The sequence below is a fragment of the Galleria mellonella genome, unplaced genomic scaffold (assembly GCF_026898425.1).
Source record: "Galleria mellonella isolate WM207_F2 unplaced genomic scaffold, CSIRO_AGI_GalMel_v1 utg121, whole genome shotgun sequence".
NCBI lineage: Eukaryota > Metazoa > Arthropoda > Insecta > Lepidoptera > Pyralidae > Galleria > Galleria mellonella.
Window position 1 is genome coordinate 3,698,560 of NW_026441983.1, and position 23,929 is coordinate 3,722,488.

Genomic DNA, 23,929 nt, shown 5'->3' on the forward strand with positions numbered 1-23,929 from the left:
CTAAAAGATTTACCAATGTATGGAATTTTACAGTAACATAGATATACTACATATGTTTACACATATATTTTATTATTTTTTAATTGTATGAATGAACGAATAACAAATTGTTTAAGCCATAAGGCGCCAAGGAGCATCAAACAAAATTCACTATTACATTTGTAAGGAGAGGGACTCACCAGAGGGAAACTTTGTACAAAAGTCGATTGCTTGGGTACCTGTGTCCAACTCGTGTTTCAACCGTGAACACCAGTTGTGTTTGCATAGCTGTGTTTCGGTTTGAAGGGTGGGATATGACGTGAATTTACTGGGTACAGAGGAATAACACCCGAGTCCTCAAGAATGGCAACGCATGGGAGGTATCATGGTCGAAACAGTATACTCTGTTATGTTCATGGTACTGCTCATGTCTATAGTTGACGGTTACCACTTTCCATCAGGTGGGCCGTCAGCTTGTTTGCCATTCTAAGTTGTATAAAAAAAAAAGATTAAATATAAAGGTATTATAAATTAATAACACAGATTCTATTATTAGGCTTTATTTAGTGGGTCTTTTAAATCAGTCTACATTGCTTGAAATTAACATTTTTCGAGTGTGGAAAACATAATTTTATCATTATACCTAATAATTTTACAACAAATAAACATAATCAGAGAAACGCGAGTTGATCACACCGAAAGATCCGTACATAAAATAATCTGCCTTAATTTTTTTTATTAAACAAAAAACATTTAGCAGTACCAATATATAATTATTTATTTCTACACTACATTTGTCAATTTTAATTCGTATTTACTAATAAAAAAGATTCAAAGTACAATGTATTTATAATTTTCATTTGTTTTTAAATAAACATAAAAAATATTGAAAGTTATTGATTCATTTTCGAAAACTGACAAATTCCAATGTTGCCGCACCTCGATAACTCTCTTAATGGTGTAGAAAAAGGACAGCGATATGTCTTCTGTAAGTATGAATAGGACGGGCGTATAGCTTCACTTACAAATAAGAGAACTTTTGTCCATCGCCAAGGTTTTTGTAGATTTGATGCAAATGTTTGATTCCAGTATGCTACAAATATTGTTGCAAATATGGGTTCAAACATTTGATCATCAAACACATGAATACAAATTGTCACTTTACACTATTAACATGTTTTATTACTCTGTGATGCTAAAAAATGATGATAAAAAAAATATCTGTCATGCTTAGTTAACTTAAATTAGCTTACTCTAACTTAACAACATTAAACAGAGGGAGACTTTGTACAAAAGTCGATTGCTTGGGTACCTCTGTCCCATTCGTGTTTCAACCGTGAAGCAGTTGTGTTTGTATGATTGTGTTTAGGTTTGAAGGGTGAGATATGGCGTGAATTTACAGGGTACAGAGAAATAACATCTGAGTCCTCAGGAATGGCAACGCATGGGGGGTATCATGGGCGAAACAGTATACTCTGTTATGTCCATGGTACTGCTCATGTCTATAGACGATGGTTACCACTTTCCATCAGGTGGGCCGTCAGCTTGTTTGCCATTCTAAGTTGTATAAAAAAAAACAGGCGAAATTTAAGTATGCGAGTATGTATTTTACATACATCTCAATAATAATTATGTACAAACAAGAAAAAACTAGCATTCAAAAATCGTACACTATTTTAACAGTGAAAGAAAAACGGTAGAGATCGCAAACAGCAGTATAATAATGGACAATGCATTATACTCTGCAACACGTCGTAGTATGGTGTGGATGAGAGCTAATATTTTAATGTAGTCTTTAGCGATGTTGTAGTGATGATGCGAGTGCGAGCCTGAGGGTTAAGGGTCACGAATTGATAACGAAACTAGTCGAGCTTTATCGATTTAAATATACGTAAGTTAAACCGGTGTGTTATTACATTAAAATATAATGTGTACTTATAAAAGCTGATTATATATATATATATATATATATATTAGTTTTTACTGCTAACTGCAAATTATTACCTGACGGAAAGTGGTAACCGTCGCCTATAGACACGAGCAGTACCATGGACATAACAGAGTATACTGTTTCGCCCATGATACCCTCCATGCGTTGCCAAAACATAATTATCAATGTCTAATGTTATTTCTGTGCTGTAAGTAATGGAAAGAAATCATATATGTATTTATCTATTATGCCTATAAATTCACTCCCATATCTCATTTCAATGTGAAACACAGCCATGAAAAGTATAGCTGCTTCAAAACAGCAACACGAGTTGGACAGAGTTATTAACGCGGACGACTTTTGTACAAAGTCTCCTTTCCCTCTGGAAAATTACAATCAAACCATTTGTTAAATCCGTAAGTTACTTTTCATTTACCTTTTTCTATAGTTTTATCAATCTGTCACTTACACCATACTACAACGCACGCAGTGCAATGGCCAATATTGGAACTAGCATTGTATCCAATGTTGGGTCAAATACCAATTAAGGAACATTACTAATGATATGTATTGTACATTGTATGAACACGTTGGTACGCGCCTCACATGCCTAGATGTAAGTCGTCTCGTGTCTTGTGTTTGAGGTACTTGAAGATTTTCCTAAAAAAAAAAAAAAACAAAATAATAAATAAAAATGCTGTGTAGTCCAGTACAGAGTAGGCTTAAGAGGGAGGCTTATGTCCACCAGTGGACATTTAATGACCGATATGAGAATGAAAGTGTAGTCCATTCTTTTGTAGTATAGTATACTTAACTATAGTGTACTTCAATGTAATATAGTATACTCTACTGTACTATAATGTACTGTTCTGCAGTATAATGTATTTTACTATAGGGTAATGCATTCTTGTGTAATTATAGGGCAGTTTACCGTAGTGTACTCCACATAATATGATATACTCTACTGTACTGTATTGTACTGTACTGTAGTGCATTGTTATGTAATTATAGGGCACTTTACCGTAGTGTACTGCAATGTAGTATAGTATACTGTAGTGTATGGCACTGTAGTGCAGTGTACCAGTGTACTGACCAGACGGCGGTGGGCACGTGCCCCCAGCCGGGCCGCGCGGCGACCAGCAGCCGCTGCAGCGGGCGTGCGGGCAGCGGCCGGCCGCCGAGCACGCTGCTCAGCTGCGGCGCGGCCGCCCGCGGCCACGGCGCGCCGCCCGCCCGCTCCACTACCAGCTCCATGCGCATGCGCACCTCCCATACGCAACGCATCGCCATGTTCGCCACCTGTGCCACGGATCATGTTTAATAATAACAAATAGATTTATTTTAACTTTACAATTAATCACAGTTAAATACAATGATGAATGCTTACCAGAGGGAGACTTTGTACAAAAGTGGATTGCTTGGGTACCTCTGTCCCATTCGAGTTTCAATCGTGAAGCAGTTGTGTTTGCATGGCTGTGTTTCGGTTTGAAGGGTAGGATATGGCGTGAATTTACTGGGTACAGAGGAATAACACCTGAGTCCTCAGGAATGGCAACGCATGGGAGGTATCATGGGCGAAACAGTATACTCTGTTATGTACATGGTACTGCTAATGTCTATAGGCGACGATTACCACTTTCCATCAGATGGGTTGTCAGCTTGCTATTCTAAGTTGCATAAAAAAATATTAAAGTAATCAAATTATAAATATAATTGTGAGGGATTGGTGCCTGAGGTAGGTATAGGAATACCTGTATTACAGGTCACCAGGGCCTCACTCCGCAGGGTTACTTACTAAGTACTTGTAATATAATAAGTGAATTCAATGTAACAAATATTATATCTTAGGATGCAATATGGCAGTAAAATAACATTGTATGGAGGAATGAAACCTTAATGCCCTCACTCATAAAAACTAAAACCTTATACAAATCTAGTTTAATTACTTTTTTGTTTTTATACTACTGAATTGGCGAACAAGTATACGGCCCACCTGATGATAAACGGTTACCGTAGCCTATGAACGCTGACAATACCAGGGGAAATTACGCGCGCATCGCCGACCCTGAAGAAACTTAATTTATCTATTACATCATTCCTCACTGGTACCTAGCCAGTGTATACCGATAGTGCAAGCAGGGTAGTCATTCCATTAATAGGCCTATGGTTTTTTTATGGAGGATAATGGGATGGTAACCCCGGCCGTGCTAACGGTATACACTGGCGGAGCACGAGTGAAGAATGATAGGTGAGAATGAAAAGGCAGGTCATTTAGCCCACCGTGATGAATCTAAGAATAAATTAATCACAATGGTTTCCAGGGGGAACCACGTGGAGGTCGACTTAATAGGGTATATTGCTAGCAATGAAGGTCCCCATTACTAACAATCCCTCCTCCCTTTATAATCTAAGGTTATTCGACTATACCCTTACTTACTGTGAAAGTTGTAGGTGAACCTTATTAAATAGGGGGGAAAGGAATTGTTAGTAATGAGGTCTAATAACCCCGTTGCTAGCAATTGACCCTCTCAGGTCGACCTCCACGCGGTTCCCCCTGGAAACCATCATGGTTAATTATTGTCGAACTCATCACGGTGGGCCAACTGACCTGCATTCATTCTCGCCTATCGTCTTCCACTGGTGCCTCGTCGGTGTATACCGATAGCGCAGGCGAGGTTACCATTCCATTTTCATCTATTAAAAAAAAACCTTATTAAATAAACAAAAAAATAAGTACCCTGAGCGTCAAGCAGCAGTCGTCGGTAAGCGTGTAGGCGAGGTGCATTCTTGCCTCGTGCATGGCGCGGCCCCAGCGCAGCGCCACCCGGGCTACAGCGGCGCAGCGCCGCAGCAGGCCGGGCACATCACCAGCTCGGCCGCAGCCTTCGCCCACCACGTACCGCATCGCCTCCATCGCGAACCCCACGCACAGGCTCGCCACCGAATTCTTCTTATCTGGTCATTGTAATCAACAAAATAAAATCTAAGACGGAGTAGTTACGGAGTGCTCAGTCCTTAGCTTCGTTTAAAGGACATGTCTAATCACATTTTCTCTCACTGTACTTACTATTTGTCATTGTACTGTTATATTTTACTGGATTCGTCATATTTACTTGTGTTTGCTATATATATATTTATATATGAATATTTTATCACTCACACACGCACACACGCACGCACGCACGCACACATAAACGGACGCACGCACACACGGACGCACGCACACACGGACGCACGCACACACGGACGCACGCACACACGCACACACATACACACACACGCACACATACACGCACGCACGCACGCACACACACACATACACGCACGCACACACACACACACACACACACACACACGCACGCACGCACTCACGCACGCACGCACGCACGCACGCACGCACGCACGCACGCACGCACGCACGCACACACACGCACGCACGCACGCACGCACGCACGCACACACACACGCACGCACGCACGCACGCACACACACACACACACACACACAAACACATTTTATTTTGTTTAGTATATTCGGTTTTGCAAATTTTAAAAACGAATGGTGTACATGGTGTCCGAATTGGGGGCCTGGATTTCTGAGATACAGATCTCTGATCTAGTTTACGGTATTTTTTTTCATGTAACTGTAATTTTCTGTAAAATTTGTGGAGAAAATAAATTTTAAAAAAAAGTAAGTTTATGTATATATTTAAATCTGTATTTTAAAGTATCGTGTAAAGCTAGTTAGAAATGAACCTACCGTTCGCATGATACGTGGTATCTACGGTGGCGCTGAGCACGGGCGTGTCCGCCCGGACCCTGGTGCGCGTAGAGTCGTGGTGGCGGTGCTCGAGGCGGACAGTCAACCGCAACCGGCCGTGCAGCAGCCTGAACGACCACATGTCCGCGCCCGATGACTCCCACTCGCATTCGTGGCTCCTGTACACAGTAAAATATACATATATATATTAGAGGTAGGGTGTCAGGGGTGTCCTTATCTAGGAATCTGTCCAATTTTAGAATAAGGGTATACGGGTATGCGACCCCAGCCTCCCGAGCCGCTGCAGTGTCCTTCCCCCTTTTCTTTCCCACATAAGTCCCTTATTCCTGTCATTTACTACTTACGACACCCACGAGAATGGAAGGTTAGTTTATAATATTAGTAAAAATTAAAAATCTTACCCCATAAAAGGAAGCATGTCGATCTTCGTAACTACATTGGCGCTCGATTCGCATTCGCTAACGTCGACACTCGACTCGTGCGACACTTCTGGCCGCCACAACGACCGGTACTCCCTCTGTTGGCTCAACATCGTTTCGGCATTGCTCGACGTCGTCACAGCACTATCCTGCTCTCCCACACGCATCTCCATCTGATTCTTACTGCTTGTAAACGAACTAACTATATCTGGGCTCTTAACACTTACATCCGATTGTACTGTGTTCGGTGCCTTTGAATTACACTTGTTTAATTCCTCCAAAATCTGCTTGTTCAGCTCTTGATCTACCTTCGGATTTATATCATACTTTGTCACCAATTGCCGTACAGTCACATCTGTTAATGGCTTTTTATGTTTCTGTCTAGATTTCGATGGAGACTTTATTCCTTTTGTTGATTTTACATCTAATTTCGATTCTATCTTCGTATCGAAGTTTTCTAGTTCTTCTTTCATATCGGATTTAGATTCATCCTTCTCTGCGGTAGCTATCAACTTTTCGGGTGATAAATTTAGTTTACTGCCAATATTTTTCGATGTATTTGGAGTGTTAGACGTTTTCTGCATCTTACTAACCGGTTTCGGTGTAATATCTATGGTCGACAGCGTACGGTTATCATATTTATCCTTATTTGATGGACTGTAATTCCTTTTTTTGGGATTATTCATTATTTTTATTGATTTATTTTGTTCTTCGTCATTGGATGTGAGATCTGAATCGATTTTATCTAATGCGTTAGGTATTTGTTCTTGCTTGTATATTATTTTAACGAGCGATTGGCTTTCTCTTTTGGATACGTCATTTTTCGAAGCAGTGGCTCTAGTATCAAGATTAATATCGAAAATGCTACGTGCATGCGCATCGTCCACTAATGTAAGAGACGAATTGGCTTCTAAAAGTTCCTTGTTCCCTTTCATAGCAATCACAGTGTTGACTTCTGTATTTTTGACCTCCGTGGCTTCAACATCTGTACTCTGATCAATAGACTGTGGTTTGCTGATATTAGAAATTAAACTTTCGGTGTTTGGTATTTCAGAGTCGGTATCGCCTGATTGTTTAACTGAATGTAACAAATTAACACTTTCTACTTTGCCGTGAGTGGAAATATGCTTGTTATTCAGTTCTTCTGAAGAATATTGCACGGATTGATCCCGATCGGAACCACATAAAGTCTCACTAGATTTGCTAGGGTTATATCTATGGACTTCAGGATACTCTGTCGGAACAAGTAACACATTGTTCAGCGGATTTTCGTGGTCAAAGACTAGAACTTTACCGGGCACGGTCTGTTCAATCGACAATCGCTTAGGACGGAAGGAAACTTCTTTGAGATCATCTACTATCATCTCAGATTCTGATGGTAACGTTTGTTTCATACAACTTTTATAGGGCGATGTCTTATCAACATTAAATGTTCTTGAGGGAATAGATGTTTTGTCGAGATCGAAAGCTGACTCTGTATTAGAATATAATTCAATGTCCATATCAACTTGGCTTGACGTGATCAGATTTGCTTGGATTTGTGTGCTGCATGTTGAGGGACTTTTTTTAACACATTTATCTATATCAACTGTATCGAATGGTAATACGTCAGCCATGGGCTTGACTAAATCGGTCATAAGTGCTTTTAATCCATCTGAGACATCCTTTAAATAGCTCGGTATGACTTTTGCCTTGCTCTCTTTCATATAAGTTGTCTCACCAAATGCAGTTTTTTTCAAAGGCGAGACTTGTGTATCAGATTTGATACTGTTTTCGCTTACTGAATCATCTTCGAAATGCAAGGTTTTTACCACTTCATTACTGACTCGAATAGATTTTTTATGAGATGTACATTCTTCCATTGGCGTGTCGATAGTTTCATCAATGCTGTCACTCTCATCCATATCTATTGACATCTGCAATGCTGCCTGAGCCATTGATATGTTTTTTATTAAATCCTCTCTACTAATGACTATAGATTTTCTTGGTGCAATACTTAAACGTTCCAGCTCAACTATACTAGATTTATTTTCTAAAGCAATATTGCCTTTCACCTTTTTGGGTAACATTTCTTCAGTCTCTTTCCTATCAACTGAATTTCGCCTGTCAGTAAAATCAGAAAGCATGTCTAGCAACTCCTTAGTATTGTCCGCTTCTTTGAAGCTTTTAGAAAATTTAGAAACATCTAATCTCTGTGATTTATTCGAATTTCCTTTTTCTACATTTAGATCAGAACTAACAATTTTCTTATGATGTCTGTTGTTCAACGGACTCTTTTCTTTTATAGAATCTTTAGATGCATATAATGATTTTTGCAGATCATTAACTATCTCAGGAATTATTTCTTCTTTGTATTCCAACGGTAGAGATGGATTTTGTAACTTAGGCAATTCTTTGGTTAACATTAAACACTTCTCACCCTCAACTGGTTTAGAATTGTCATCTATATTTTCTTCGTTTTCCACTGTCTGAGCTCCTTCTTTATCTTTTCTTATTATGAAAATTTCACTTGATGAACTTTCTGTATTAGTTTTTACTGAAGTACAATTTGATGGTTTCTCAGTCATTAAGTTTTTATCTTCCATAGCAGATTCCATAGAAGCATCTGACATATCTAATAGATCCTTAAGGATAGATTTTGTTTCCAGTTCAATGTTTTGTGCTATTTCATTATCAGGTTGGATTTTGGTTTCTATATTTATTGTTGATCTGGATAACGATTGAGGTGTTTCATGGATATTTTTAGTATTTATCGACTGATTATTTGACATTGTTTGGGTAATTACTTCATTTATTTCGTCTTCATGATCACTCATTGGTATAGCTTCTACAAAATCATTGGCATTTTCTAATTTTATACGCGAGCTCATTTTATTACAGGTATTAGATGCTGGTTCCTCTAGTTTTGAGTAACCTTTTTCTATTTCTGTCTGTATTTTTGGTGAACTTTGTTGTACATGAGTGACTGCTTGGTATACCAAAACGTCTTGATTGGCACTATTCATTACCACTTGTTCATAACTCGAATTGTTTGTGGGTTGATTTAGATCTGCAACATTATTCTTTTTTGATGTATCCAGTATTTCGTTTTGAATGGATATTATTTTAGCAAGTATTGGTTTAGTCATTGATAAATTACTAGTTTCGTCGTGATATGTAATCGTTTTTTTTTTCTCTGGTTCTATTATATTATTTTTTATTAATTTTTGAGGTACTGTTGCAGTGACAGACATGTCGGCATTATCATTATCTGCTTCAAATACTATCGTTTTTCTTTTAATATCCATTTGCTTCTTAGACATTTCAATTATAGGAGCATTAATATTATCAGAAGCCTTTTTACACTGTCCATTTATTTCTTCCGATAAAAAATTATTATAATTTACTTGTGTGACAGATACATTATTATCATGGATAATAGTTTTACTGTTTTTAGAACTTGTTTCATGAGTATTGGACAAAATTATATTCGTAGGTATAACTTGTGTGACCGATATGTTCGTTGTATCATTTTCACAGACAATCGTTCTTCTTTTGTCATTTGATTCAATTTTAGATGGCGTTGAATGGAGTTGAGATATCACTTCCATTTCACTATGACTAATAGAGTTTTTCTTTTCTGATAATAATGTTGTTACTGGATGTATATTTGTAGGAACAGTTTGTGTCATAGATATATCATCATCATTCTTAAAAACTATAGTACATCTTTTTTCTTTGATAAACGAAGGTCGTTTAGATAGGTCTTCATTGGATATTATGATCTTTTCACTCACATCAACTTGAGACGTTTTTATTGTTACTTCTTCTACAATTGTTTTTCTTTGATTTAATATGATATTTGAAGGCACTGCTTGAGTAACTGATATATTACTCTTGTCATTTTCATAGTCTGTTCTTCTTTTTTCAGATGTCTCAGTTTTTGGTAAAGAAACATTATGATCGACAGCTTGTGTGAGAGAAATATCTGCCATATCATCAGAATAAAATACAGTTTTAATTTTCTTAGATTCTTGACTATTAGGCAATATAATGTTTGAAGAAATAGCCTGAGTTACAGAAATATCGCCAGTATCATTTTCATAAATTACTGTTTTACGTCGTTCTTCGTTTTTATTGGACAATATAAGATTTGAGGGAACTGCCTGCGTCATGGAAATATCGCATACATCATTATCATAATTTAGTGTTTTATTCTTATCTATATTGACTGCTAAAATGTTAGTAGGAATTGCTTGTGTCATTGAAATTTCGCCCAAATCACTCTCGTATATGATCGTTTTTCTTTTATCAGGCATATGTAAATTTTCATTTTGAGACATAATATTTGAAGGTAAAGCCTGTGTTATTGATATATTGCTTGTGTCATTCTCATAAACTATTGTTCTCCTTTTTTCTGTAGTTTCTTTTTTATTAGGTATGATGATATTTGAAGAAACTGCTTGCGTAATAGATATATTTCCAGTATCATTTTCGTAAACAACAGTTCTTCTTCTTTCAGGATCTATATTATTTTTTTCAGACAGTATAATATTTGAGGGCACAGCTTGAGTAACTGATATATTTCCAGCATTTTCTTCATAAAGAATCGTTTTTCTTTTCTCCGATATAGGATTAGATAAAGCCTGTGATAGAGATAAGTCATCGTCATCATACAGCATACTATGTTTGCTGATATTTCTTGAAAGAGAATGCGATGACACTTCTCCGAAATTGGGTAAATCGTCATTTACATTGATTACTACAGTTTTCCGTTTTGTGCTATAAGATGAATTTTGCTGATAACTTTTTTTTGTACCTAAAACAGCATCTGCTTCTTTACCAGACTGCACAGTCAATCGTTTTCCATCAAAAACCAGAACTTTATCGGATTCCTCATTTATAGCAAAATTAAGAGTTTCCTTCGGAGTGATATAAGGATTAATTGCAATATTCTCTTTATCGCAAACCCAATCATCATTATAGTTAGTCTTTAGATTAACTTGGCTGGAGTTGCTGATTTTGGATACATCTTGAACTTTTGGACAACGAATTGTATCAGTTATAGACATGTCTGACTCTTCATCTCTTAAATTGGCATGTGTCACATTTAAGTCCACTTCTATATACTCAGATATATCCCTGCCACCTTTAAAATAATCAAGACCTACAACATTATTCTTCTTTTTCATTAAATCTCTCTGTATTTCATCCAAATCGTCTTTATCATCACCTCCAATGGTTTGCATTGTTGAGAAATTGACATCAATTTTACCTGACATTTCACCCATAGTGGGTATAATAAGGTCATCGCCAAATACCTTGCTCTGATGCTCTGTAAAGGCGCTTAGCTCGAAATTATTGTTGGGCATTGGTAATTTATTATCAGCACAGTCTAAAGATACTAACTGTTCCGTAAAATTGGCATTGTTAAACGAAGAGTTAACATTTCTATTGGTAAGAGTATCGAGTGACGTGAGGAAATTTTCTACTTCCACTTCTTCGAACTGTTGATCAAAGATACGTTTGCCTAAGTGTCCGATAGGTGGCCGCAGCGCATGACCTTCCGAGTCATTACCTGACGACTCCAATGTTTTATTGTGTTCTTCGTAAAAGTTTTTCCAAGTTGTCGTCGCTTCGTTCGTTACGAATTCTCTGGGGAATTGAAAAATAACTGTTATATTGTTCAGGCCACGTATAACTAAAAACCACGTATAAATAAAACACATTCATCATCATCAACAATCATCATATCAGTCTTTAACTGTCCACAGATGAACATAAATAAGCCTTGGGGGTTTAGACATAATTGCCACGCTTGGCAAGCGGATTGGCAGCCACAGTTAGGCTTTAGAAACGTTTTAAGAAGGGCGTTGCTGCCCTTCCATAGTCGCCTGTTACGATACCCACGAGAAAGGAAGTGGTGGCCTATTCTATGCCGGGACCACACGGCGAACATATTAACTATAAAAAAACATATTAGTTTTTAACAATTTACAGTGGGCCTGTATACATAAAAGTTGCAATCTTTTCAACAAGGAATACACAAGATATTTTTGATATTGCACGTGGTTTGACTATATTAACTTTTCGACTTTCACATTGCATAGGTTATGGTTTATGAGAAATAGGAATAACTGTTTAATTGATCAGTTTATTTGATGGGCCAAGACCTTTTAATAACGGTCCATATCTACTGTCCCAAGGTTTGTATCTACCTACAAAGTTTGTTCATATCTACAAATGACCAGAGAAATGATGAATGAGTTACCACTTACCATCTGTATGTTTACCCTTGAATAATAATGAAATTTTGACATTTATTTACTGCATTCAGATTGTGATGATCACATAGCACTGAACAAATTTTATCACTTCATGGGAATCACCTTCACCAAGTTGTATATATACATCTTAATTTTAATATATAACAATCTCGTATCAGGATGTTTAACCAATTTTAATGAAGTTTTGTAAATAAATGTGTGTTGATTGGCATTTGCAATACCTAATATCTTTTTTTTATACAACTTAGAATGGCAAACAAGCTGACGGCCCACCTGATGGAAAGTGGTAACCGTCGCCTATAGACATGAGCAGTACCATGGACATAACAGAGTATACTGTTTCGCCCATGATACCCCCCCCCCCCCTTGCATTGCCATTCCTGAGGACTCAGGTGTTATTCTTCTGTACCCAGTAAATTCACGCCATATCCCACCCTTCAAACCGAAACACAGCCATGCAAACATAACTGCTTCACGGTTGAAACACGAATGGGACAGAGGTACCCAAGCAATCGATTTTTGTACAAAGTCTCCCTCTGGTAAAAAATATCTATTGGCAAAGGAATCCCTGACACATTTAAGAGCGTTCAGAACTTTTACCATTACCTTCAGTATGAAGGTGATAAGACAACGTCACAGTTCAGATAATTGCGACATTTTGCAATGTTTCTAATTAGACGTACTCAAAACTTTGTACCTACTTCATATTTCAGAATTTCTTAAATACCTTTTCGCCGTTAAAATGCAAATCTTCAGTGACAGCTTAATAAGAATATTACTGCACGATTAATGTTTTAGGCCGCTAGCAAAGAGCACTTTTTAAAAAAAAATATTTATTTCATTATTGCACCATAAATAAAAATATACAATGACAAGTGAATAATTCAAGTGAAATACAGTAACATAAATACAGATTGAAATATACACATAAAGGTACAAAAGGCGGTCTTATCGCTAGGGCAATCTCTTACAGACAACCTTTGGTTAAAGGAGAACAGAAATGGGCAGGTGGCGCAAGAGTGAATTAATAATTTTTCGTGCATAAAATACAAAAGTCTATTAGAAACATTCTTTTTTATCTACTTCGGTGGCAAACAAGCACACGGCCCGTCTGATGGTAAACAAGGTAACCATAGCCTATGGACGCCAATAAAACTAGGGATGTCACGCGCGTTGCTAACCCTTAAGAATTCTTCTACGTCCTTTTTGACGAATCCCATACTGTAGTCTTTAGGGAAAGCCTCGACAAGAAGATCATTCGACATTCTGTGTTCACGAAAAAAAACCCCTCCAAGAAACCGCACTGTGCGTAACCATTCTGGTTCTAAGATATGAGAAGATTAGAAACAATGCAAGATGTTCAATTCTATTCGAATATTGACTATTTATTATACTAATGCGACATTCTCATACTGGCTTAGCAAAAACCGGTTAAGTGCGAGTCGGACTCGCGGAACGAGGTTTCCGTACAGAATCATAAAGTTTAATTTTTTTGTGAAATAGCTGCAAATTAAAGATTTTCGGATTTCCTCCTTTTGTTTGTGCTACACGACATTGTTTCTTGCCAAATTTCACGATTCTAGGTCAACGAGAAATACCCTATTGATTTTGGCTTTGATTCCCTTTGCGAATGTCAAAATATGCGATATAAATGGAACATAAAGAGCCGTATCTTTTGATTGCGTCGATTTAGAAGCTTGATATTTTTCTTGCTTTAAAAGATTGCAGACCTGAGTGTATGATATTAGTTTGAACTTAATACCTCCATGCGTTCCTAAGAAAATGGGTTTTTTTTTATGAGTGATAATGGAATGGTAGCCTCACCCGCGCTATCGGTATACACCGGCGGGGCACCAGTGAAGGATGGTAGGTGAGGATGAAGTAGGTCAGTTAGTCCATCGTGACGAATTCAACAAGAATTGTTCATGATGGTTTCCAGGGGAAACCACGTGGAGGTCGACCTGATATTACTAGCAATGGGGCTGTCAAACTCCATTGCTAACTACCCCTTTCCCCCCAACAAACAGACGGTTGGACAGACAGAAATCGAAGTGATCGTATACGGGTTCCGTTTCTTAGGAGGTACGGAACTCCAAAAATGAGAACATGAAGAAACTCACGCCACTCCAGTTCGCCGAGAGAAACTGACGCGGCGACTTTTTGTTGTGTCGGTGGGTGTTGCAACATTGAATTCCACCTCTGAAAATGGAGTTCGTGGCGGACGCTGACTCTTTAAAATGGACGAACGCCTCTTCCTTCTGTAAGATATTTAAGAATAGGTGTTTGTCATATATATTGATTTTTTTTTTACAACACAGGGGGCATACGAGCATGCGGCTCACCTGATGGTAAGTGACTACCGCCGCCCATGATCACCCACAACACCAGCGGCATTGCAGGTGTGCTGCCGGCCTTTTAAAAAGGAATATACTTTTTTCTTGAAGGTTATGTTGTCGTATCGGTTCGGAAATACTACTGCTGGAAATTGATTCTAAAGAATGGTTGTGCGTGGAAGAAAGTGCCTTGAAAAACGCACGGTGGAAGACCGCCACTCGTCCAGATGATTGGGATGAAACTTTAGTTTGTGGCGGGTTGTACGGTGGTGAAATGGGTGATGTGGGAAACTTTTATACTTTGTTAAATAATAAAGTGTACTAATGTAGGTAGAACATGTTTCAACATGACATAAACTGATTTTTTTTTAATGCAACTTAGAATGGCAAACAAGCTGACGGCCCACCTGATGGAAAGTGGTAACCGTCGCCTATAGACATGAGCAATACCATGGATATAACAGAGTATACTGTTTCGCCCATGATACCCCCCGTGCATTGCCATTCCTGAGGACTCCGGTGTTATTCCTCTGTACCCTGTAAATTCACGCCATATCCCACCCTTCAAACTGAAACACAGCCATGCAAACACAACTGCTTCACCGTAGAAACACGAATGGGACAGAGATACCCAAGCAATCGACTTTTGTACAAAGTCTCCCTCTGGCAAAAAGCTAGTCTGATACAAGCTACACAACACATTTTATTTTGCTAAATTACATTATTAGAACATATGAGTGTTAAATGAAAGGAGATAGATAGCAGCAGTAAGAAGAGGAAAGCTTCACTACAAAAACCACATTCCCATACGAGCCATGCTGCTCGCGTACCCATGAATTGTGCATTGCACTTGATTGGGAATATGCTCACTTGGTATAACAATATAGACAATTTAGCTGATAGACTGGAAAAATTGGTTGACACTATAAGCTGTGATTACTGCATTTTCTATGACATATCTTTAATATATATATTTACATTTGGTTTAAAATGGATTTGGACATTGTATTATATTATATACACTCCTCGCAAAAATTAAGGGAACATAAAAATTTTTGAAATTTTTGGGTGATTTTCAACAGGCTGTATTTCAGTGAAAAATAATCGTACAGGAAATTTAAAAAAAGGGTTTTGAAGCTTGAAAACTCTAGTTTTCAGATTTTTTGGTTAAAAAATTTTTTGAGCTCCGGTTTCCATGCAATTCTTAAACAAAGCTCAAAATAATTTTTTTCTAAATTTTCTAGGTTTCGTTTTTCACTCTATGGGCATGGAAAAATTTTTTCGAGCTACTCCATTGTATAGGTCTCTTAGCGTGTTTATTCAGCTTCAAAAATCGCTTTGGATGGCTCAATTACGACCATTTGTCTCCGAGATATCGAACTTTGAATGCAAAAGCATCCTTTTCCATTCAACTGCTAATATCTCTGGAACTACTGGTCGCACAGCAAGCAAAAATTTTTCTTAAAAATTTTCTTGATTTTTTTCGATTTTTTTTTTTTGATTATGAATTTATAAAAAACAAAAAATTGAGTAAAAAGTGAAAAACAAATGAAATTATTGATTTTTGAATGGATTAGGGTGAGTTTAAGGGACAAAAACCTTGTTCCCTTATTTTTTCCAAAATTTCAATCAATTGGTCCGGGAAAAACCGTTGAACCGATCGCTCCAGGGATTTAGGGGGTTCTTTAAGGAACAATAGACTGTAAAATTTTCCTCAAACCTTAGCTTTCCCGCCCATATTAGCGAAGATACAGCCAAGTAACCAAAAAAGGAGAAAAAGTCACTTTTTTCCACTTTTTTCAATTCAATGTTAGAGGTGGAAAAAAATTTTTTCTTCACTAACTCTTGACTGTGCTTAATTGGAAATTTTATGCAGATAAAGAAACTCGGCGCCCGCTTGCTGTGTGACCAGTAGTTCCAGAGATATTAGCAGTTGAATGGAAAAGGATGCTTTTGCATTCAAAGTTCGATATCTCGGAGACAAATGGTCGTAATTGAGCCATTCAAAGCGATTTTTGAAGCTGAATAAACACGCTAAGAGACCTATACAATAGAGTAGCTCGAAAAAAATTTTCCATGCCCATAGAGTGAAAAACGAAACCTAGAAAATTTAGAAAAAAATTATTTTCAGTTTGTTTAAGAATTGCATGGAAACCGGAGCTCAAAAAATTTTTTCACCAAAAAATCTGAAAACTAGAGTTTTCAAGCTTCAAACCCCTTTTTTTAAATTTCCTGTACGATTATTTTTCACTGAAATACAGCCTGTTGAAAATCACCCAAAAATTTCAAAAAATTTTATGTTCCCTTAATTTTTGCGAGGCGTGTATAATTATCATATTTCTATTTACCATTATGTTTTAAATTACAAAATTGATATTTAATAATAATTAAAAGATACAACTTGGTTGAGATTGGAAGCAAAACTATTTTAATTGTCATAACTATTATACAGGTACCCACATCAATTGACTTAATCAAATTACCCATTATTTTTATACATAACATATCTCACCCCTATAATCTTGAAGTACAATTAATATCTATAATAGTTACAAATACAGAAATCAGCACATAAGACTAAGATACTCTTTATATTAATCACAACACATGAACGCTACACAGATTCCCTAGGTATACCAATTATATCTGGCCAGGAATCAGGGTCTGGTATTTCAATCTCAGGCGAAGCCTCAGGTACAATATCATCTGGTTGATCCCAGGATGGTCTACGTTGGCGCATAGTATGCTCTTTGCTACCACGTGATAAAATCTGATCTACATGGCGCCTATGTATCTCCCCATCCTCTGTTCTCACCCTATATGTGGTTGGACCTTCAACCTCCACAATGGTAGCCCTGAGCCATTTCCGTCCTGGCTCATAAACCCGAATTAACACTGCTTGATTTATATTAAACGTTCTGTTTCGAGACTGTTGGGCTACAGCTTCAAGTTGCTTCTGGGCATCATCTGGTACACAATTAGGGTGTAAATTGGAAACAGCAGTTCTATATCGACGGCCATTTAGAATTTCCGCTGGTGTTTTATTAGTGCTATTCGGTACTGTGCGTAAATGATACAATACTTTCGATAGCTTTTCAGGCCAAGATATGTTACAATTGGCATATGAAAATTTCTTAAGTTTATTTTTAAATGTTTGTATAGCACGTTCAATATGCCCATTAGTCGCAGGATGATACGGGGGTGAATACTTGTGCTTTATACCATTCTTTTTCAGAAAAGAGTTAAACTCTTCAGAACTAAAAGCCCTGCCATTATCAGATACCAATATATCAGGCAATCCTTGTGCAGCGAAAATCTTCCTTAATACATTAATAATTGTCTCACTGCTCATTGATGGAATAATCTCGGCTTCAAACCACTTGCTATAACTATCCACCAGTACAAAAAATGTTTTACCTTGGAAGGGTCCTGCAAAATCTACATGCACCCGACCCCAAGGTTTCTCCGACGGTATCCAAGCCTGTGGATCTTTTGGTGGATTATTTCTCACTTGTTGACAATGCACACAGTCTGCCACAATTCTCTCAATGTGTAGATCCATATCACGCCACCAAACATATCCTCTAGCATAAGCCTTAGTCTGAACAACGCCAGCATGGGGAGCATGTAATAATTCCAAAACTTTACTCTGCAGTGCTTTGGGTATAATAACTCTGTTGCTCCATAGTAAACATCCTTTACTATGAGAAAGAGCCTCTCTGCGAGACCAAAATGGTTCCACTTCCATATTTGGACTAGAACGGGGCCAGCCATGTAGTATATGAAACATAACTTTCTGTAGAATTGGATCTTTCTTAGTTTCTACTGCAATCCGTGTTACATCAAGGTCCCACCCCTCTGGCTGCTCATCAAGTAAAAGTACTTCTCTTAGACGTTCCTCTTCCCCTGCAGACGTATTAGGCACTGTCCATCGACTAAGGGCGTCTGCATTTCCAATAAGTTTCCCTGGCCTATATTTAATATTATAATTATAACAACCAAGCTTCAGCGACCACCGTAACATTCTTGGTGATATTTGGTCAGGTATAGGTTTTAAAGGGTTAAACAGACCAACAAGCGGCTTACGGTCCGTAATAATATCAAATTTACGTCCTGCCAAATATTCATGAAATTTTGTGATACCAAATATAATTGCCAGGGCTTCCTTGTCAATTTGTCCATAACGCCGCTCATGTGGCTGAAGAGTTCGTGAAGCCATCATAATCGGTCGTTCTGATCCATCATCCATCACATGGACAATCATAGCTCCTAGACCATAATCAGAGGAGTCACAAATTAATAGCAGTGTTCTGTTTAATTCATATCCAACTAATGTCAAATCTGATGATAAAAGATTCTTAGCTTTGTTGAAGGCCACTTGTTCGGCTTCACCCCATATCCAGGGTCGTTTTGCATCTAATAACCTATACAATGGTTCAAGAATCGTCGCTTTGTCAGGCAAGAATTTTTCATAAAAATTATAAAGACCCAAAAATGCCCGTAACGCCACCTTACTCTGAGGTGCTGGTTTCTCTTTAATCTCCTTGACCTTTACTGGAGATGGATGTAGTCCTTCACCATCAATCATATGTCCCAGAAAGGTAATGCTGTCTGATGCAAATACACATTTCTTTACATTAAGACGAAATCCCATTGAATTCAATTTGCTTAAAACTTTGCATAACCTTTCATTATGTTCTTCAATGTTTCTCCCACATACAGCAATGTCATCGAGCAAGCATGCTACTCCTTCCATGTCTACAAGGGCTGCTGACATTAATCGCTGGAAAATTGCTGGTGCCGCACTCACACCAAAGGCCAAACGATTCATCCTCATGAGTCCCATAGGAGTGTTAAGCGTTAACAGTTCAGCTGTCTCCTTATCCACCTTCACCTGTGTATAAGCTTGCTTAAGATCCAATTTACTAAACACACGTCCTCCACTTAACTTTGCAAAAGCTTCAGCTGATGTGGGCAGTGGGTATGTATCTGTATTTATAGCAGCATTAACAGTGGCACGATAATCTCCGCAGATACGGAGTGTGCCATCATCTTTCTTAACAACTCTAATTGGTGTGGCCCATTTTGAATACTTAACTGGTGTCAAAACGCCATCATTAATCATCTGTTTCAAAGAAGCTTCCACTTGTTGTTTAAGTGGAAATGGTACTGGTCGAGCTTTAAAATACATCGGTGCCATCTCAGGTCGTACATGTAATGAAACTTCTGGACCAATATATTCTCCTAAATCATTCTTAAATAAATCAGGAAATTTGTCTATGAAGGATGCTAACTCTTCATTAGACCAGCACAATCCAGAAACATGTATATCCAGAGGGTTGAACCAATTTCTTCCTAATAAACTTGGTCCCTTGCCTGTTATCACCAACAGCTCACATTGTGCCTCCTTGTTACCTAAACTAGCCCGTACATTAGCCAGTCCCAGCACTTTCAGTGGTTCACGTGTCCATGTCACTAATTTTATGTTGGTAGGATTCAGTGGGGGTGGTGTTACCCATAATTTGTAATAAGTTTCCTCTGAAATAATTGTTCTCGAAGCTCCAGAATCAATTTCCATGGAAAGGCTCACACCATCTATTATCACATCAGCTCTAATTGCTGGAAGGTACTTTTCTGTACAATTATACACCCCCAACATCTCTTCGGGCAAGGACTTACAGCTTCCCTCCCCACATTCTGTAGTCTGATGCACTTTCGCCAATCTCCTCTCACAAGCAGATGCAATATGCCCATAACGTTTACAAAAGTAACATCTTGCTTTCACAAACGGGCAGCGCTCACCAGTTTTATGTAGTCTTGCACAATGTCGACAGTCATTTGACTTTATCCTACCAATTTCCATAGGTTCCGTAACATGGAACGGAGTTTGCTTCTGCAGGATGTTATCAGGGTATAAATCCAAACATGTAGCTTGATAATTGAGACACATTTGTAAAGCACTTTCATAAGTTAGCTTTTCTGTTTTCAATAATTCTCTTTTCAAGCGTATATCACAAACCCCTAACACCAGTCTGTCTCTCAACTGACGTTGCAAGTCCGAAAAGTTGCACTTAACAGCCAATAAACTTATAGCTGCTACAAAGTCCTGCACGCTTTCATTTTGTAATTGATGACGTTTATGAAATTTTTCCGTTTGTAAAATTTCATTAATTTCCGGTTCATAAAATTTGTCTAAAACATGTAGTATATGGGAAAATTCCACTTCAGTTGGTCGATTTGGTACTAATAGAGATACAATTAAGCCATAAGTGTCTTTTCCACACTGAGATAAAAACAATGAACGCGCTTTATCGATGTTCTGTTCACCATAACCCGCGGCATCGAGCGCACATAATAACTGCTCTTTATAATCCCTCCATTTATCTGTTTTTGGATTAAAATGTCCCGGAAGCACTATATTGGTAAGATTTGACGTCATTTTCGCATAATTACATTTATTTTCATCAGTCGCCATTAAAAGATACAACTTGGTTGAGATTGGAAGCAAAACTATTTTAATTGTCATAACTATTACACAGGTACCCACATCAATTGACTTAATCAAATTACCCATTATTTTTATACATAACAATAATAATAAATCTTTTTTAATTCATTTTTAATACCCATAGTTTACATTCATTATGATAATAATTTAATTTTAATTAATTATTTTTAAATACAATATACAAACATTAATTAATAAAATAACAAAATAATTTTATTACAAATAACTTGATCATCAGGTACACAGTGGGATACCGTCTTAACAATAGGATTACTTATATTCATGAATCTTCGATGAAATTTTACTTTACATTTAGATAAAATTATTGTATTATACAAAGTTTATTATTAAATTATATTATTTTTTAAAAAGCATTATTATTATGTAAAATTATTTTATTTATTTAACACTTTATTGCACCAAATAAAAAACAATAATTATAGTAAATATTAAAAACACTATGCAATCTCTTCCAGATAGAGGGTAGGTGGTGCAGTTTGTATAATACACTAATATATACAAACATAATTATATATATTAAAAAAAAACAAATATATACATAAACATACACATATTTAATAGCACATATACAACAGAAGAGAATGATAGAGCAAAATGATGAGAGAACATAGGAAAATAGTACTAAAGGGAGAGGCAGTAGGATTTAACAGAGGTTTCAAAGCTAATGAGAATTTTACTGCACCATAATTCAAAGTATAATCTTAATCTCTTATAATTAAGTATTTATATTAAATATTGTAAATAATTTGACATGTACAAAAATTATAATTGACTATAGAATCATCCGTAAACTGCAGGTAATGATAATTAAATAAATAATGACACCCAGTTTACATTGGCAGCATACAAATGTAGAATTACAGATGAAGTTGTAGGCAGGTTTGTTTTAATATATAAATATGGAATTATAGGCAGGTAACTGATTGTAATAACTGTTATAATTGGTTTGGTCATTTGGAGAGGATGGATGAAAGAAGAATTACGAAAGAGATTTATCGAGCAAGAATGAATGGAGATGTCCATGGAGGTCGCTCTAGACGAACATATGTCGACCGAATAGGCGACGTGCTGAAGAAGGGTCAAATTAAAAGATATGTATGTATGTTATAATTTGCAATAGCCTCATTGCCAGGAAATCATACTGAAAATCATTGTAACAAATTGTCAATGAATTCGTCTCGATTGGTCAACCGACACTACGTCTGTTAATTTTCACCTATCTTCTTCACTGGTTATAATTTTATTTTCATCTACCAAATAAAAAAACTTTTATCAAATCTGACACGGTAAGAGAGCAAATAGGATGGTTGCAAACATGAGTTGAAGAGGATAAAATATTATTCAGACCCAAACGGTATTAAACAAGGGCAGGAACGTGATAATAATTATGTTAAATTAATATTTTATTAAATATACATACGTAGCGGCGGCAGAAGCTTCGGACGATCGGCTTTGTTGCGTCTCATCCATTTTTACCAAGTAACAATACCATTAATTTCATAAATACTGTATAGTAAATTCTCATAACATTATACTAAATAACTATTCTCATATAAAACAGAATAACAGCACTTTTAATTACATTCAAAAGCAAACAAACAAATCAACAAACGGTAACTTATTCAAATTTGACATTGAATGTTTTTTAAATGTTAACTTTTTTTTTATTTCGCATTAGTGTTACCATAACAATTTATGGATATTTTAAAGGGTATCGATAAGAAAAAGACTATAATTATAAGGATGTGTATATAATAATCCATTGGATTAGCAAACTTGAAATAAATACAGATTTTTTTTATTATATTAGTATCTGAAGGAAATCTTTAAGACACGAAACGTGTTATACTAAAAATAGAGATCCTTAGTTTTAAGGTTTTCTCCGCTTACGTCCTGAGAGACCTTAAAAGACAATATTACCTACATGGAAAAAAAAAATAATTTTGCTACATATACATCAATATGTAATTAAAAAGATAATTTTTCTCATTTTCGTCTAACTACTTACATAATAAATATTACTGTTACTGCTGTAATAGCTAAAAGAGTCGTGTACACAGAACAAATAGTCTGCCAGATGATAATTGCATAGTATCCTACACTCACTGCTTCAGGCATTAGTATAACAGACCCACATTGCTTACCTAATTTTTTTATATAATTTTATTTACAAAATAATACATTACAATTTTGCTACCTAAAGTGACATTTTAACGGTGACAACTGAAATTTTCTTCGATCACTTTAGCTGCAAAGAGCACTTAAGGAAAAAGGCGCAATATTGTGTATTATATCTAATTTATAATTGGATTTGGAAAATGTTTTTGATAATTAACTACATATATATCTTCTGATATTTATAAAATAGTTATAAACTTTTTCTAATATTTAAATTACCTTTTTGTATATAAATAGAGAAATAGTTTTCACATCATTATAATTTTGCTCTATATATATATAAATAAATGCTAGGACATGACAACGGGTCACCTGTATAAGGTTTTAATGCCTCATTTTATTAGACTAGCGAATCCTTAAGTGTTACTATGGTTCTACGTAATTATCATCACTATCATCATTACTTCATCATCATCATTATCATCACTATTATCACTATCACTACATAGTGTCGCTGTCGCTGTCTATCCGTCCATATGTATGCTTAAATTTTTAAAACTACGCAACGATTTGTG

General features: G+C 36.7%; 1 protein-coding gene across 1 annotated transcript; it reads right to left on the reverse strand.

Annotated features, from left to right (window-relative positions):
* Positions 1-89: 89 nt before the first annotated feature.
* LOC113510048 (uncharacterized) lies at positions 90-22,858 on the reverse strand. The gene is made up of 7 exons (XM_052898281.1): positions 22,657-22,858; positions 14,495-14,632; positions 6,091-11,742; positions 5,669-5,847; positions 4,647-4,864; positions 3,003-3,208; positions 90-2,569 (listed from the first exon to the last, which is right to left on the reverse strand). Exons 1-7 carry the CDS (start codon positions 22,704-22,706, stop codon positions 2,512-2,514), a joined length of 6,501 nt encoding a protein of 2,166 aa, XP_052754241.1. The 5' UTR covers positions 22,707-22,858; the 3' UTR covers positions 90-2,511.
* Between the last annotated feature and the right edge of the window lie 1,071 nt (positions 22,859-23,929).

Excerpts from the sequence above, each read along its gene's own strand:
- LOC113510048 (XM_052898281.1), bottom strand. The coding sequence starts at position 22,706 with ATGGATGAGACGCAACAAAGCCGATCGTCCGAAGCTTCTGCCGCCGCT. Across the intron at positions 5,848-6,090 it reads GACATGCTTCCTTTTATGGG|GAGCCACGAATGCGAGTGGG; the intron begins GTAAGATTTTTA and ends TACTGTGTACAG. Across the intron at positions 4,865-5,668 it reads TACCACGTATCATGCGAACG|ATAAGAAGAATTCGGTGGCG; the intron begins GTAGGTTCATTT and ends TACAATGACCAG.